The sequence below is a fragment of the Branchiostoma floridae genome, chromosome 10 (genome assembly GCF_000003815.2).
Source record: "Branchiostoma floridae strain S238N-H82 chromosome 10, Bfl_VNyyK, whole genome shotgun sequence".
NCBI classification, from domain to species: Eukaryota; Metazoa; Chordata; class Leptocardii; order Amphioxiformes; family Branchiostomatidae; genus Branchiostoma; species Branchiostoma floridae.
Genome location: NC_049988.1, coordinates 13,263,727 through 13,281,050, shown reverse-complemented (window position 1 = coordinate 13,281,050; position 17,324 = coordinate 13,263,727). Strand labels below are relative to the sequence as shown.

The following is a 17,324-nucleotide window of genomic DNA, read 5'->3' as shown; positions in this document are numbered from 1 at the left end:
TACGGAATTCACTGGCAAATAGGCCGTGCAATTAAGTGGCTAATACTGTATGTAGATAAATATAATACCTTTTCACTGTAAGTGCAATCCATGGTGTCCCTCCAGGTCTTCAGCAGAGTTGTACAGCACAGATAGTCATCATCACCACACTCTGTCTCAATCCTACAACATAGGGACTCACAGTTAAAACATTACTGACAGCTGGAGACTAGTGGGAAAGTGTAAAAGTGGTGAATCAATACTAGAAATGCCCCAGGCCTTCATTTTTGCTGGGATGTTAAAGATATCGTAAATTGCTGGTGCTACCCTTTCCATCCACTTGGAACACATTACCCAGTGCCTAAGTTTGTTTTACACTGTACGCATACATTTTGTACGTCATCTCAACTTTAAAGCAGTAACAGGTGGTTGGTTGTGCCCCTGACATTCATGTCATCAAATGAAAAGAAAATACCAGTATCTACCAATCTCTCTCTTTCTCTTTCTCTCTCTGTGTCTCTGTCTCTCTCTGTTTCTCTCCCTATCTATCTCTACCTACTTACCTAAAGTATCTAACAGTTGATGAAACTATCTCTCCTTGTACACTTGCAGACTTCTTCTTTAAAGTGAACAACTAATAGTATGTGGCTATTATCACTGATCCTTACTTGTGCATGAAGTCAGAATCACAGCCCATGGCGATACACATGGCCTTCCAGTCATGGCTGATGAGCTTGCTGTAGGTGTCGAACTGGTGGTCACACAGAGCGATGCAGGTCTCCGTGCGGAACTTGTGCTCCAGGGTGGTGGCACAGCTGGTGTAACCGCAGGTGCGGAGAGCATCACAGAGCACCTCAACCTAAAGACAGAAACATTTGGTTTGGTTTCTTAAAAGGTCTACTACCTTGAAAGACTCATCTCACTGATTAACAATGATGTTGAACTTTGAATTAGCCCATGACAAACATGAATGTGTACCACTTTCACTGCATTGTGCAGTTGATGCATCATGTGAAGATAGATGCAACTTGTAACCCTTGCATAACATACCATACTCTATGGCAACACTGACACAGACTTCCAGAATCTACTTACTACCTTCCTTTTTGTATTACGCTATTTGTTGAAAAAGTCAAACTTGTAAGATGCAGTAGCACCAATATAATATAAAATTGCTGTCCATACATAGTACTAAAACACCAATTAACATATAACTTAGAAAGTTCTGGATTTGGGAAAATCATTTAGCCTTGCTAAATTCCAATACAGCACAGTAGTCCTACTCCCAGATGACACACAAAGCATACAATTTATTTTCTAAGTTTCAGCACTTCCTTTTCATTAGCTTTAACCATCTTTATATACTACTGTATTCTCGACTCGACCCTTTCCTTTCAAGTGCACATTATCACCAAAAATGGCCAGCTTAAGATTACAGTAACTTACCTTGGTTGTGTAGTCAACGTCAACATTGTCCCTCCAAGTCTTCAGCATGTAGCTGCAACAGTGGACATGGTCGTCACTTCCCACCTTCAGCACCTTCTGGATGACATCAGTACTGCAGCCCAGGGCAATGCAGAGGGACGTCCAACCAGTGGTGATCTTAGTGGAGATGTAGTCAATGGTCTCGTCACAGAGCGTCAGTCCTGTGGTAGTTATGGGGTAAAGGAGGGTGTTAGGTACCATCATGGATTCACTTTAACTTTGTTTACAATAAAGAAAGAAAGTTCAATAAGTGATAATAGCTGACTATAAGCTTAAGACAGATACAGATTCTCAAAACTTGTAAGACAAATTTCAGTTTCATCAACAATATTAGTATGAGACAGGAATATCATTATGGCATTAGCACTTCTAACAAGTAATATGCTTTCCCCATTTAACTACTGAATGACTGTTTTATCATTGATCAAACAGTCCTACAATGAACACTCTAATAATTATCTACCATAAGCAGAAACATCCTACATTTGTATATACTACTTACAAAGGAATATGCAATTGTCAGCTTGTATGCAAAAGGAAGTTGGGGCTTTGACAAAATCATTACTTCTGTCAGTAGTTCTCCAGTACTTGATGAAATGTTGTTTACAGGCTACCAAACCTAGCAATATTACACACAAACAGTATAAAGGTTTGTGAAAATAGAGACAAAGTCTCAAGTCTCACCATTGGTGAAAGTTCCTCCTGTGCTTGAAGCAGTGAAGCGGCTTGAGATCAGGGTGCCACCAGTCTGGTAGTTGGTAACAACACCAGAAGTGCCTGTGTGAACACATGGGGGAGAACCGGTAAGCATGGAGAATCAGCTACAGTCAACTTCAAACAAACTGCATAGTAGAGTTTATGAAATGTTAGTCAATAATGCACAACACAACATAACATAACAATGGTAGTTTTGTTAGTTGACACATGCTCAATGCTGACAGTGATGGCACCTGACTTGAGCAAAAATGGAAACCATTCTAATGATACCAGTGAGAGAAATATTTCTTTTGTTTAAACATTGAGACCTGTGAGAACCTGTCTATACTGATCCTACTTTTATAATGATTCTACTTAAATGTATGAAATACAGTACTGCATTCATGGTTAGTTTGTGTTTATGATGAGTAGTCAAGTTGAACAAGTAGAATGACATTACGTTAAGTCCTAGTACAGTAGAAGCCAGTTATTTGCACAACAAATAACCGCACACTTCTGTTAATTGCACGGAATTCTAAAATCCCAAACCAGTGCGGACCAGCAGGATAACCTCGCATTATTGCAACATCCGGATAATTGCACAAAATACGATGGCAAATGGGGCGTGCAATTAAAGGGCTTCTACTGTATTTGAATTTTGACAAGACAACAACACTTACTGCTAGATGTGCTGCCTGTGGACACCACAGAACTGCTTGTAGACACCACAGAACTACTGGATGTGCTGCTTGTAGACTCCACAGAAGAAGAAGAAGTACTGACCACAGATACCTGAGATGTGGCAACGACTGCAGAACAATGGAAAATACAAGCAAAACAGTTTGTACTTGCATCTTGTTAGGTGCGAAAAAAATGTAAAGTAACTGGTGCAATGTATAGTAAATGACTAACTGATCTCTTTACATTAGGGTTTACTTTTTCCCTTATAAATTGGTTCTTTTCAAAGTACAACACTATAGTAAAGTACAACTATAGTCACAATATATGTTTTACATGTACATGTAGTTGGAGTACATCTATTATTCTTGGTCAAAAACCAAACTTACCAACTTCCTTCTGGTAGTCGTTCTTGACAGTTTGTGAGCATTCGTAGAAACCACACAGGTCCAAGGCATAGCACAAGTGCTCCACCTTTTGTGCGTAGTCATAGTCTGACGTGTCACGCCATGTCGTCAAAGCATGGTGGCAGCAGAGGTACGAATCAGTGTCATACTTGCTGATGATCTGGGTAAGGAGACATTGACATATTTCATTCCAGAAAAAAATTACACATTTAAGAATATAGTCAAGTTTGACTTACCCAAAAAACGACATGAATCATACAAAAATGTAACAAATTTGACTCTACGGTTTGAAATTCACTGTGGGTACTATAGTACTGACTGTAATGTTAAAAGAGGATTCACTAAAGAAATTCTAAATACTAAATTATATATTTATATAAATGTAAGATGCTACCACACTGATGATGCTAACAATCACAACCACTTGTACAACCAACCTGCTTGGTGAAATCATCACTGTAGCCCAGGGCAGTGCACAGAGCCTGCCAATCAGATGACACGATCTTAGAGATGATCTTGAGGCTGTCATCACTCATGCAGATTGTCTTCTCCATGCGGAAGTTCTCGTGAACCTCAACAGCGCAGTCGGAGTAACCGCAGGCCTCCAAGGCACGGCACACGACGTCAACCTTGTCATCGTAATCCAGACTACTGGTGTCACGCCATTGCTGTGGACAAGATGGACACAACAGTTGCTAAACATATTGTAAGGTAATGGATGACATTAATTTCAATTTGTCAAACAGGAAAGCTAAATGTAGCATTAGAATTGTTTTGTCCTAGCAAGCCAAGATGTATAGCACTGCACTTTAATGAATGATTTTGTTTTCACTTCACCATTTTATTTGAAACCCCCACCACCACCAGTTATGCTAGGGCACCTCACTCCCATAAGGGGCTTTGCCCAGTATTGAATAGATGTAGATGTCACTGGGCTGTTTCCAGCTTTTAACTTGTCTCGGTCCCACTTATTGTTTGGGTGCCCATTCGGTAATGTTTTCTCAGTACTGCAACGTTAAATCGCTGTAAATGTTTCCTCCTTAAAAGTATCTTGCAACATACCTTGAGCATGGTGGAGCAGCAGACGAAGGAGTCACCACTAGATTCCACTTCCACACTGGAGATGGTCTTAGCATCGCAGCCCAGAGCCATGCACAGCAGCTTCCAGTCATCGCTCACCTTACGGGAGATGATGTCAATGCAGCTGTCGCACAGGGCAAAGCCTATATAATGCAGGGAAGAAAGGGGAAATAAATCAATGAATACCTTTATTGTATGTTTATGCTCTCTAACAAGCTAAGTTCAGGTCAAGGTGAATAGAATTCAGTTCCAAGTGATTTTAAGTACAATTTGTGTTAGGGCGCGGTTATATAGGTCATGCAATTGTCGTACAATTTTGATGCATTGGGATTTTCAAGCCGGCTGTGACAGAACCAATCACTGACAAGGATCCAAGACAGCCTTATGTGTTATGCAAGACAGCCGTACTCTGAAGGAAACATGCATGGCTGTCCAAAAAAATACCTATAGTTAGCAATTGTTCAACGACCGAATGACCTCTGTGACCATGTCCTGTTGAGACCCAACAAGAGAGTCAGAGAGAACTGGTAATGGCTACACATAAACAAAGCGATGAATGAACAAGCAACATATTGTACCATGTGAAGTCTTGCTGATGGTGACTGAAGAGCCGCAGATGTCCTCACACTTCAGCTGGTTGTTCCAGCACGTGCACATCTTACATTCACCCTCCTTCCAGGACGTACCAGGCTACAGGTGCAGAAATAATATAAAATTTGTACAAACTTACGTGTAGGACAATTGTGATTGTCTTTTGTCCGTTGAAGCCGTGGTCAGAATCAGTGTGCCAGCCTGCAGGAGGCATGTTGATTCCGACCACGGCAAAAATGGAACAAAAGACAATCAAACCACTACCAGACCTTGTCCATCTGTATGTGTATCCTCAAAGATGTGTTATTCATCAGCAGAGACTTACAGCTAAAGACAAATCTTTTTTAAATGAAAAAAGCAAAACTTTCCTACAGTTGTATAACATGCACCATAGGTTCAGCACCAAGGACAGGGCCAATCACATTTGTTAAATAGATCTTCTAGGGTTTGATGAACAGAGGAGACTTCCAACAAAGGACATAGTTTAGCAAAAGAAAAAGAAACAACTTTCCACTGATTGCATTCCATGTAGTCAATGGTTCAGCACGAAGGACAGAGCCTGTTTAAGCTTCCAAGTAGGGATGCGTACCTAAACATAACATCAGGTACAGGAACAGGTACTGATACAGTGGGTATGGAGAGAGCCCATGCTTTCAAGAGGATCTTAAATCAAAGATGCCGATTTTGACAACTATACATTGTCAAGGTTTTCATCTTTTTCCAGTGCTAAATTTTCATATTTGTGGTAGAAATAACACATTCTTAGTAACAAATTCAGTTAAAAATTTATATACTTGAATGTAAGTCTGTTCAGGTACAGTACCAGTACCTTGATGTTCTGTTTTTTGTCCCTGTACCTAACTGATTGTACCAGTACAGGGTACAGGTGCACATCTCTATCCCTAAGTCTTATTGGGCTTCAAGATACAAAATGTACTGGGATTTGCAAATTGCTACTTATATGAAAATTGCAGCTCACCGGCACAATAGTTCCGTCTTCCTTCCTACAAGGACAGTCTTCTGTTGTCACACACTCATCAATTCCACGCAGCACATAGCCTTCGCCACAGCCCTAAAAGATGAATGACAATAAAAGACAATGTAAAGGCAAGATTTAGGAAAAAGAATTCAAAATTTCTACATTTTAGTCCATGGTTAAGCAAGTTGTCGACACTACTGTCTAAAATCCCAAAGAGAGATGTCAAAAGTATTGTGAATGTGCTAGTATTAGCCAAGTCATCATATTTTACAGTAAACTTTGTTAAACTGATTTGAAGGATTAAAGACTGACTGAATGAATAGCTTAAGCAACCCAAACAATGAATGAATGGATGGATGGAATGATTAACTTTTGGATGGATGGACAGTCTTGTATTTTTGTTAATCTTCTAGAGGACGGATGGAATGATTGAATGTTGGATGGATGAATGAATGAATGAATGAATGAATGAATGAATGAATGAATGAATGAATGAATGAATGAATGAATGAATGAATGAATGAATGAATGAATTAATGAATAAATGAATGAATAAAAAGAAAACATCCCACCTGGAATTCTCCACAGTGTGGTACACAGGTGTCATCGTACCCATAGGTGCACTCAGCGCGGGTCAGGCGGAAGGCATGACAGGTCTGGCGACACTTGAAGGCACACTTCAGCAGCTTGTCAGGCGGACACTCTGGTGTGACAGTGACCACTGGGGTCTTCGTGGTCATACACACCTCATCATGGCCCTCTGTGGGAGGAAAATATGGTTATCCATTCTTTACATGCATTTGTTCAGTATAAAAAAGAACATAAATTGGATGTGCATTCTGGATCCCATATGATCTACTCTCATCTGCCAGAAAGTAATTTAACTGGTTTACATAGATGAAAGAAATCAAAATATCATTTTCTGTCTTCTCAGATAGAAGATGAATATTCAGTTTAGTTCAGGCTAGTTTCAGTTAAGTTACGTTTAGTTATTTCACTAGTATATACAAGTACATGCTAGCAGTTTTCAATGATTCTTGGAAGGATAACCCATACATAGATAAAATAACATAACATTACAACAGATCATCCTAGTGAGATACAAGGTAAAAAATACTGTCAAAGGCTTCCATACCCATGCACTGGCACTTGAACCTGATCTCATAGTCGTAGCACTCTGGCACAGGAGACTGGTCCTCATTGTTACAGGTCAGACCATTCAGCACATCACACTTCACGTTCTGTCCTGCCTGGCTGTAGGGTGTTCCATACTCGGCCACACGGCACTCAACATCAACCACCTGGAGTTGTATACACAAACAGGAAAATCTTTTACCAACAGAAAAACACTAGTAGGAAAGGTTGTGGTACTTAGGCCACAATTACATGATTATATGGATGACACCCCAATCATGGAAGACCAAAACTAACTTGGAGGTACATGCTACAAAGGGACTTTTGCTCATTGAGGATTAACCTGAAGGAAGCGGAAATCCTTGACCAAAATTTACCCTGAATGAAGACAACTTGCTACCCAACGTGTCACCAGTAAGACTTGTAGCAATGCATGTGTACAATTAATGACACATAAGCTGAAAATACAAACCTCATCATCACGACAGAAGCTGAACTGACGACGCAGCACGCTGAAGGTCTCGTAGTCGCCACCGTTGACGTTGTTGGGATACCCAGCGTTCATCCAGCCTGTCCAGCCCTCGTGGCACTCTGTGCACGTTGTGATCTCTGGGGGTGGGGTCAGGGTGGTGCTGGTGGGGATCCACAGGGTCGAGGCTGGTGTGGGAAAGGGAATGCATACAAATAATTAATATATGTATGTCAATGATAGAAATACTCTATCTTGTTATATAGAAACTAGATTCCCTCACTTTAGACACATGAGTAGCGCTGTAGCACTGACAAGTTTATACTTCTCATGCGTTTTGACAAACCGACAATAGCTAAACCCATACAGTCGTACATTTTCACCATTACCAAGAAGCAAGCAGAAGCTGAACTTTTGTGTTAGACTAGATTTGTGATACTTTTATATGTATATATCCTGACTTGTTGTGACCTATACTTAGCTCGGTTGGGCAAAACTGTACCATGAAGGTCTTCATGCATACAAATAATCAATATAACATTAACATTCCTTGGATAGTTTAACATGTAGGCAAAGAAAAGGGGAGGCTGGAGGAAGCTAGTGCTGGAGGCAACCATGGTCCCCGACCCTCTAGATGAGGATGGGACTAGGTGAGTTGAGGTGACAGTTAACATGTAACCAATAATTCAGCACCAAGGAAAGTGCCTGGTAATCTTCTTAGACTTAAAGAACAGTGAACACCTCTTACTAAGACATACCTTAGCAAAAGAAAAAACAACTTTCCAATGATTGTAATACATTTAACCAGTGATTCAGCACTAAGGACAGAGCCTATCAATATTTGTTATCAACCTTTTTGCATGAAGGAAAAAAATACTTTTTAGCCTTAAAAGAAATCTTGTCAACTCATCATCATCATTGGCCTCCGTCCGTCTAAAGAGACGATGGGTTTTGGTCATGGTCGACATCTTCTTTGGTGGCTGAACAAGCCGATCCTGGAGTGACAGTCTCTGCCGCATCCTGCGCATATGAAGGTGTTTGTGATGGTAGATGCTGTCTTCTGACGACGCTGGTCTCTGAGTTGGGATCTGGTAGCGTCAGCTTCCTTCACCCCTGCTTTTACAGTCTGTCTCCATGCTGATCGGTCAGTTGCTATTTCTTCCCAAGAGTCTATGTCAATGTTGGCCGACTTAAGATCCCTCTTGCACACATCTCTGTATCTCAGGTGTGGGCGACCAGTTGGACGTGAACCGCACTCGAGCTGGCCATACAGAAGATCCTTCGGAATACGCCCTTTCCCCATACGGCTAACATGTCCCAGCCATCTCAGGCGGCGTTCACTGATCATTGCAAATAAAGTCCTGGAGTTGGACCTCTCAAGAACATCAGTGTTTGTGACCTTGTCCTGCCATTTGATTCCCAGAATCCGGCGAAGGCACCGCATGTGAAATGCATTGAGCTTTGCTTCTTGTTTGGTATATGTCGTCCATGTTTCACTGCCATAGAGGAGGGTGCTTAGCACACAGGCCTGGTACACCTTCAGCTTGGTGTTTGTTGTCAGGTTTTTGTTTTCCCAAACTCTTTTGTTGAGTTTGCTCATAACGGAAGCTGCTTTTCCAACCCTTGTGTTTATTTCAGCATCCAGAGACAAGTTTTTGGTGACAGTGGATCCCAGGTACGTGAACCGATCAGTCACAGCAAGCAAGGAGCCGTTGATCGATATTGCCGGAGAGATTGACTCATCTTGGGCCATCACCTCAGTCTTCTTTATGCTAATTGTTAAGGCAAACTCTTTGCAGGCATTTGAGAACCTGTTCATCAGACGCTGGAGTCCATCTGGTGTATGACTCGCAAGAGCTGCATCATCGGCAAATAGCATCTCCCTAAGGAGCACGCGAGTCACCTTTGTTTTGGCGCGTAAGCGGGCCAGGTTGTACAGTTTGCCATCGTGGCGGGTGTGGATGTAGACCCCGTCATCGGAGGACTGAAAGGCATACATCAGGAGCAGTGAGAAGAAGATCCCGAATAGTGTCGGGGCAAGTACACAGCCCTGTTTAACTCCACTGAGGATCGGGAAAGGCTTGGAGGTGCTACCCTCAAAACTGGCGGTGCTTTTCATGTTGCTGTGGAAGGACTTGATTATGCTGAGTAGCTTTGGTGGGCAACCTATCTTCTCAAGCAGCCTGAACAGTCCACTGCGGCTTACAAGGTCGAAAGCCTTTGTGAGGTCGACAAAGGCAAGGAACAGGGGTTTCCGCTGCTCCCGACACTTTTCCTGGAGCTGTCTCACCGAGAAAACCATGTCAATAGTGGAGCGCCCCGCTCTGAACCCGCATTGTGCCTCTGGGTACACGCGGTCGGCTAGTACCTGTAGTCTGGCCAGGGCCACACGAGCAAATACCTTCCCCACTATGCTAAGGAGCGAAATCCCACGATAGTTGTTGCAATCGGATCTATCCCCTTTGTTTTTGTACAAAGTCACAATATTGGCATCCCGCATACTCTGCGGCACCTCACCCTCATTCCAGCATGAGCAGAGGAGTTCATAGAGGTGTGGGAGAAGTGATGGTTTCCCTTCCTTTACTACCTCTGGTGGAATTGCATCAATTCCTGGTGCTTTTCCGCAAGAGAGGGTGTCGATTGCCTTCTCTAACTCTGTCATAGTAGGCATTTGATCCAGTTCTTCGAGGACTGACATTGGTGGAATGCTGTTAATGGCCTCCTCAGATACTGTGTTCTCTGTGGAATAGAGCTCGGTATAGTGTTCAACCCACCGATCCATCTGTCCCTGACGGTCAGTAATGGCGTCACCAGTTTTTGATTTTAAGGGGGCTGTTTTCTTCATGGTTGGACCAGTAGCCTGCTTAATGCCTTCATACATGGCCCTGGCATTGCCAGTCAATGATGCATGTTCTATAGAGGAGGAGAGCTGTAGCCAAAAGTCGTTTGCGCATTTTCTTGCTAGTTTTTGGCTACTAGCTTTTGCGTTCTTCAGCAAGAGTAAGTTCTGCGGGGTGGGGTCCCTCTTCCATTTAACCAATGCTTCCTTTTTGGCCTGGATTGCTGGCTCCATAACCAAAAGGTTGGCTTCATACCAGTCAACATTTCTCTTCTCCTTTCTCCCAAATGCAGTGATAGCAGACTTGTGTATAGCAGCACTGAGGTGTTGCCATTGTTGCCATTCTTGTCAACTAGATGAAAGCATATGATCTTTCAGAGCTAGAATGACTGGCATTGCTGTATGCAATGTAGTTCTGAAGTATGTTCAATGAACAAATACTAACATGCATTGGCATAATACCGGTAGTAAGACTTATACCGGTAAATTAAAAATACTGGAACTTAAAGAGATCTACACATGCAACAATAGTTATTTCTGAGCTGTGCACACTTCAGACATGTAGGTGTCCAATACATCATTTACAAAGCATCGATAACAATGCATTCGAAGACAACAAGGCCAAAAGTTTTCAGTATCTTTTTTCGAGGTAGGCAGCTCGTCGTGGGACGAGCACACTGTCACATTCATTGCCAAATTTATAGATCATAATTACACATGCTCACGGCACAAGACGAACATGATTCAACAACAATCTTGAATTTCTGTTGGTGACCTACAACTCATGTAAAAGTGTGAAGAACCGTTGCATAATAGCCCGGATCTACGACTGAATGGGCAAAATTGAACGTACGCAGCCATTTTCCCGCCATTTTTGTATCTACGCTAGCAGTGAAGTGTTACGTCATAGCGGTTGTGACGGACAGGAGTTAAATGAAAATTCTTGACAGTATACGTCCGGTTTCTCATGACATTTTGTATGCTCATGCAGGTTTATATTTTATGCATTTACTGACAGAAAAGGAAGGAACATCAGAGGATGTATAAATGTACATAGCGGCAGTTAATTGTGCCGTGTTTCTTCCTACCGGTATTTTTACCCCCTCCCAACCACGCGCCCGTTCGCCGTGTAATTCCGCGGCGTGTTACAATTGCAATATTACGCTTTTAGCAGGACAAGAGTGGCAGAAAAGTTACACAGAAGAAGTGGCAAGGGTAACCTATAACAGCAACATGTAACTGGAGAAAATGATGCGTTGACAATTTGTCAAATCAGTATGGCTAGAGAAATCGTCGTAAACGTACCGGTATTATGATAATAGATGTTACATTTCTACACCAACTAATGTTCTAAGGTGTGATTCTTAAATCTGTACTTACTCTCCCTTGGGCATGGCAGACCCAGACACTCAACCTCATGGTTCACACAGTAGCTGCAGAAAATAGGCAATAGTCAGTCTTAAATATTAAAATCCAAGAAAAAACAAAACAAACAATGTCCAGTTTCATCTTAGGTAGCTTCATGTTTTGCATAGTAGAATATACTAACCATACAGATAGGAACAATGGACATGGAATTTTACAATACCTCAGATTTTGAAAAAGTGTTTAAGAATGGAATCCTGAAACGCCGTAAAAGAAAAAAAAGATAGCTAAGTTGATAGTTATCTGGAAAACAAGCGTTCTATCTTACCAACTCCTGCAATCATCAGACATGGACAGGATCTTCTCTCCCTCATCATAGGGGACACCATCCAGGGTGATGCAGAAGGTACACTCCTCTTCATGCACACACTCCTGAGATGGGGGAACAGGGCAGATTGAAGACAAAACACTTAAAGTTGTCTAAAACTTAAAGATGTGTTTGGTGCATTTTGTTCAAGTAAGCTTACACACTTGAGGGCAGGAAACTTTGGAGATCAGGCTTTATGATTATGTTCAGAGCAATTACCACCAAAAGACACAATGATCTAGAGCTGGCATTATAAGAAGTAAGAGTTATTGTTTTCAAAACATATTCATAAATGTGAAGTAAGCACATGGGTGGGTCAACGTGTGTATGAAAAAGAAGTAATTGATATCTTAAACATACATTTCAAGTCACAATGCATGTATTTTTCACATGGGTGCTAGATATTCTTATAATAATTTCTTTTGTTTTGGATGTGTAGATATAGCAAAACAAATAAAGAAGAAAAATGGATGACTTACATATTCCTCGTTCATGTACTTGCCCTCGGGACAGTCGCAGCCCTCCACACACATGTCACGACACTCGGACTGGATGGTGGCCCAGTGCTTGTGGTTGGCGCAGGTCAGAGGACAGGCGCTCAGACAGGGGTTGTACCTGGTGCAGCCTTCACACTGCATGGCTGTGGGAACACAAGGTTGGGATATAAGAAACCTTTTTTTTTTCAATCTGTCTCTTTGCTTGTATCTTGATTGTTCTAACAGTTATCCAGCTCAGATCAACCCTTCATCCTGTGGCTGTGAGAACACAACATTTGAAAGTTGTGATTGATACAACTTCTGTCACTCATGCTTGTATCTTGAGATGACAGACCATCTAGATTTTTCCACTTGTTACAAGTCTCAATGAACACACCCTCCAGGGTGACTTAGTAAAAGAATACAATAAAGTGTAAATCTTTAATATCATATCTTATATATATATGTTTGACCATATGTCACATGTCAGTACAAGCTGTCAGCAAAAAAACAACATCTTTCCCCCCAAAATCAGAACTTTCCAGTGCACACAATACATGTAACCAGTAATTCAGCACCAAGGACAGACCTATACTCAGGCTATTGCCATTTTATTGATTATTGTTATGTTACACTATATTTTTTTCTTATCATGAGCTACAAAAGGTAGACAATGTGACAATGTCATCAACCAAGGTAGTTTTAAAAAAATGTTACCTCTTCTGTAAGGTCTAGCAATCATAAGATTAAAAACGTATTGTATGTATTACTTACGGCAGAACTCCTGGCTTCTCCAGTGGACGTGCACACCGTGCAGGTTACACTCCTGGGCGTAGGTGGCGACGGAGGTACACAAACACTCGCAGTCACCACCACTGTCACAGCCACAGGCATCAAACACACAGCGCTCGTAGTAGTCCTGGTAGGGCACCTCATAGTGGCAGGTCTTGAACAGCTCAGACTTCATGATGGCACACTTCCTCTGGGCCCAGGCTTTCCTGTGGTAGAAATGGTATTAAGAGAGTAAGTTCCTGAGTATACATCATGGATTTGGCCTAATATGCTTTATGTGGATTTTGTATTACTGTAAATGGATTTAAGTTGGCGGGGATTTAATTTCGTGGGAAAAATGACTTTTTGCGGTGGTTTTAAGTTTGCAGTTGTACTATACACTGTAGTCTCTTACTGTCGTGGAAAAATGGTCGCGGTAAAATGGCCACATCAAAAACCGCGAACATTGAACTATCGCTAAAGTTTCTGCCTTTACAGTACTTGTGTGAGGTAAATGTGATGAATTATGACATCAGATCACAATGAAGGATTCCTGACGGCATTTGAAACTTCTGTTATTTCTCTGAGAACCTTTCCAGTGGCATAGATTTTTTTAAATCAAAAATATCATCATTCATTCCTGGATGCCTAACTTTTACAATTGTACTACCATGATAGCCTTATGATAATGTTGTATGTAGTTGCTACAATGCTACACTGCAAATGACATAAACTCCACAAAAAAAGTAATAGAAACTGCTAAGTCTGTAAAGAAACTGAATAAATTTCAGTAAGATATCATGTCCTACTGGAATGCTTAACATCTGTAAGCAGACTTTGACTTTAACTGCAACATTTTGATACCATAGTAAGCCATGTTTAACAGCTCCCCCTACCTGTGTGGATGCAGACTGCAGGTATCCTTGATGACTCCAGCATCAGCGCAGTAGTCGTGGATCTTCCAGGCGTTACCAAACTCTGTCTCCATCTCGGTCGTCAGGCCATTGGGCATGAGGAAGTCATCCTGCTGGTCTCCGTTGTAGTTACCACACAGACCTTCAACCTGTTGGTACAAATTGATTTCAACTTGATTTATTTGAACGTTCAAACTTCAAGCCTTGCAGCCAACTACATGCATCAAGTAAGCAGAATTACAATGATTAACGTTACAGTACAATCAACATGTGAACTACTTCTTCTGTCATACTGGATCATCAAGTTTGAGCAAATGTATTCTCTGTTGAGCATCACCTCAGGTAGTCTTGTTATTTGGACTACAACAAGAAAGCTTCTAGTAATTGAAATCTACTGTACTTTGACCTGTGCCATTACAAGTGTCATTACAAACTTGAACTTAAGCAATCAGGTAATCATTACAGATTTCTAAGTAATGGCATCAGTACTTTGATAGATAAACTATCATAAAGCATGCAGTAGCAATACATTTTGTAGGAGAGTCTAAGTTTAACCCCACCTTGCCCTTGTGAGTTGTCTCCAGCTTGATGTAGACACGAGTACCCCTGTCCCACTGCAGAGTGACGCCGATGTCTGTACGCACAAACACGTACAGTCCGACCTGGGCCACTTGGAATGGTGTGTCCCTCTCCTGGATATGGCAAGAAATTAACACTTTTGACTAAGACATTTATGTTATATCTTCAGCACATCTCTGATAGTAGAAAATATAACTTGTATGCTATTTGCTTTGAAACTTTGTTAATACATAAAAAGCTCAAATCGACCTGCAGGTCTCTTTTCATTGTGGTCATGAGGGAACAGGTGAGGGTCAGACAAAATAATTTAGAGTCCTACTGAGACTATACACACGATGTACCCATGTATGGTACAAATACATCAAACATCTTCATTCATTGGTCATCATCTTCTGGAATATTACACCTTATTAAGTTAACATTTTAGGAATTTAGCTTGTCAAATATCAAATGATACAAAATAATGTCATATGAAGCAACATGTATAACTCTGCTCTTGTAGACACGTTTGTACCTGACACACATTTAAGTGTGTAAAGAGTACTTTTACCCATACGATTTTAGCCTGGTATCCAGCTGTATTATAACTTCCAAGTCTCTCTGCAAGTATTTGCGGAGAGGACAGAAGAGACTTGGGAGCTATAACATGGCTGGATACCGGGCAAGTAATATGTAAAATCTTGAAAATCTGACAACATACCATTGGCACGTTCTGTCCCCTGACAAGTGTGAGTGTCTTCTGACTGTCTCCCTCTCCGATGGTGAAGATGATAGACTTGGTGCAGGTGACACCGCTGGTACCGCAGGGGATGTTCTCAGATGAGATGGAGAACTGCTGGGCGTTGTTGCCGGTGCTCCTGGCGATGACGTACTCACACTCGCCCTGGAAGTCGTACTCGCGACCATCGAAGGACTTGAAGTGAGGGTCTCCGTAGGCAGAGCAGATCCCGGGACACTCGTTGTTCTCACATGTCCAGGTGCGGCCAGAGCAGGTGCTGTAGAACAGTAGGATATCAGGTTAATGACAAAGGTGCAAGGACTATGACTTGGGCATACTACATCACATTTGACTTACATGTAACAATTTGGTCTTTTCATGCCCACACTCTAGAAATAAAATAAAATGCAATAAACATGTGTAATATTATGAAGCAATGTGTACCTGTGTTGGAGAGGTAAGACATTAGAATTGATTAGGTGGGGGCTACTATCTCTTTGCAGCCAGGGGCTGAATTGAGAAGCTTGCAATAGGCAGGGCTAAAATGCAAGGGCCTGTAATAGCAGCCTGCATGCAGCGCCTTGTGACCTAAATACAGTAACTGCCCCAGATGTTTCATGTATTATCAGCCTGAGGGTTCTGACATATATTTGTAATGAATCTATCATCATTCAAAGCTAAACTTGTGCAGGTTTCATGAAAGTTGTGTATTCAACATAAAAGTATAGTATGCATTGGGTATTGAATTGCAATTTGTGCAGCCAGTGATGGTATAAGATGATGGTAAAAATTGATGGTATTGAACAGGACTCACCAAGTGTTACAGTCTACCATCATGGTCTCTCCATCATGGTAGCTACGACCACCGTGATAACATGGGCAGTCACTGGGGGTAACACAGTTAGCACCGTCCCACACTGTCATGTTGTTACACTCACAGCCAGCAATACACTTTCCCTAAATACAAGAAAAGGTCAAACAACTTTATTGTGAAGCTGATGCACAGTATTACTAGAGGCTGTTTTAATCAATTATCATTAAGTACCAAAACTGGTGCTTAGGAGTTATAGACTGATGACACACGTATTTGCACTCCATTTTATGGAATGTGTGCAATGTATCTGTTTTAATTCATTGGCATTTCAGGAATAAAGTTAGCATTTACTAGTTTTACTCTAATATCATAGCCAAGCTTCATTAATTTCTGATACATTAACATAACCTCAGCTTATTCTGAATATAACTTTGAAGTTCATAATTCCAATGTCTAGCCTAAGACCATCAAATTAAAACAAATGGTGAGTTTAAAGAGATTGACTAAGTTTAACAACTAACAGTATACACACTTTAGATATCCGGGTGTTTAATATATTCTTGAGAAGGCCTTAATTACAGCAGAATTCAGAAGGTTTACATTACACGTAAGTGTAGATCTACAAAAAATGGAATTGTTGACCTACCCTTGGACAGCTGAGGTATGGCATGTGCATGTTGCCACAGGTGCGAGGACAGTTGCTCTTACAGTTTGTCCACTCCATGTGGGCAGGGCACTCCTCCTCCTGGGGACACTCATTGTCAGTGCAGATCCACTGACCCTTGTGGCACTCACTGTAAAATCATCATGCTTCGTTAGAATTTGTTTCCCTCTTTTTCCCATATCTTTTTCATATTTAGGGGACTACTAATTAGAAAAAAAGAGGCTCTATAGAATTCCCTTTTCAAGCATAATTTTGGTTCAAAGGCATCACAATCCATGTTACATGTAACGTTACATACCTCAATCAGTACGAAAATGAA

At 41.4% G+C, this 17,324-nt stretch overlaps 1 protein-coding gene across 1 annotated transcript in view; it reads right to left on the bottom strand.

The window, feature by feature from the left end:
• Nucleotides 1–643: 643 nt before the first annotated feature.
• LOC118424910 (SCO-spondin-like) overlaps nt 644–17,324 on the bottom strand; it is a 36,375-nt gene continuing 19,694 nt past the window's right edge. Inside the window, exons 23-43 of the mRNA XM_035833716.1 lie at nt 16,988–17,135; nt 16,342–16,484; nt 15,510–15,804; nt 14,791–14,922; nt 14,213–14,379; nt 13,320–13,543; nt 12,549–12,709; nt 12,031–12,134; nt 11,718–11,770; nt 7,502–7,686; nt 7,031–7,196; nt 6,468–6,655; nt 5,896–5,988; nt 4,904–5,015; nt 4,308–4,468; nt 3,683–3,913; nt 3,228–3,405; nt 2,841–2,969; nt 2,149–2,241; nt 1,426–1,625; nt 644–838 (exon numbers count right to left, since the gene is read on the bottom strand). Of these exons, the coding sequence (XP_035689609.1) occupies nt 644–838; nt 1,426–1,625; nt 2,149–2,241; nt 2,841–2,969; nt 3,228–3,405; nt 3,683–3,913; nt 4,308–4,468; nt 4,904–5,015; nt 5,896–5,988; nt 6,468–6,655; nt 7,031–7,196; nt 7,502–7,686; nt 11,718–11,770; nt 12,031–12,134; nt 12,549–12,709; nt 13,320–13,543; nt 14,213–14,379; nt 14,791–14,922; nt 15,510–15,804; nt 16,342–16,484; nt 16,988–17,135 (3,358 nt within the window). The remainder of the gene's footprint in view (nt 839–1,425; nt 1,626–2,148; nt 2,242–2,840; nt 2,970–3,227; nt 3,406–3,682; nt 3,914–4,307; nt 4,469–4,903; nt 5,016–5,895; nt 5,989–6,467; nt 6,656–7,030; nt 7,197–7,501; nt 7,687–11,717; nt 11,771–12,030; nt 12,135–12,548; nt 12,710–13,319; nt 13,544–14,212; nt 14,380–14,790; nt 14,923–15,509; nt 15,805–16,341; nt 16,485–16,987; nt 17,136–17,324) is intronic.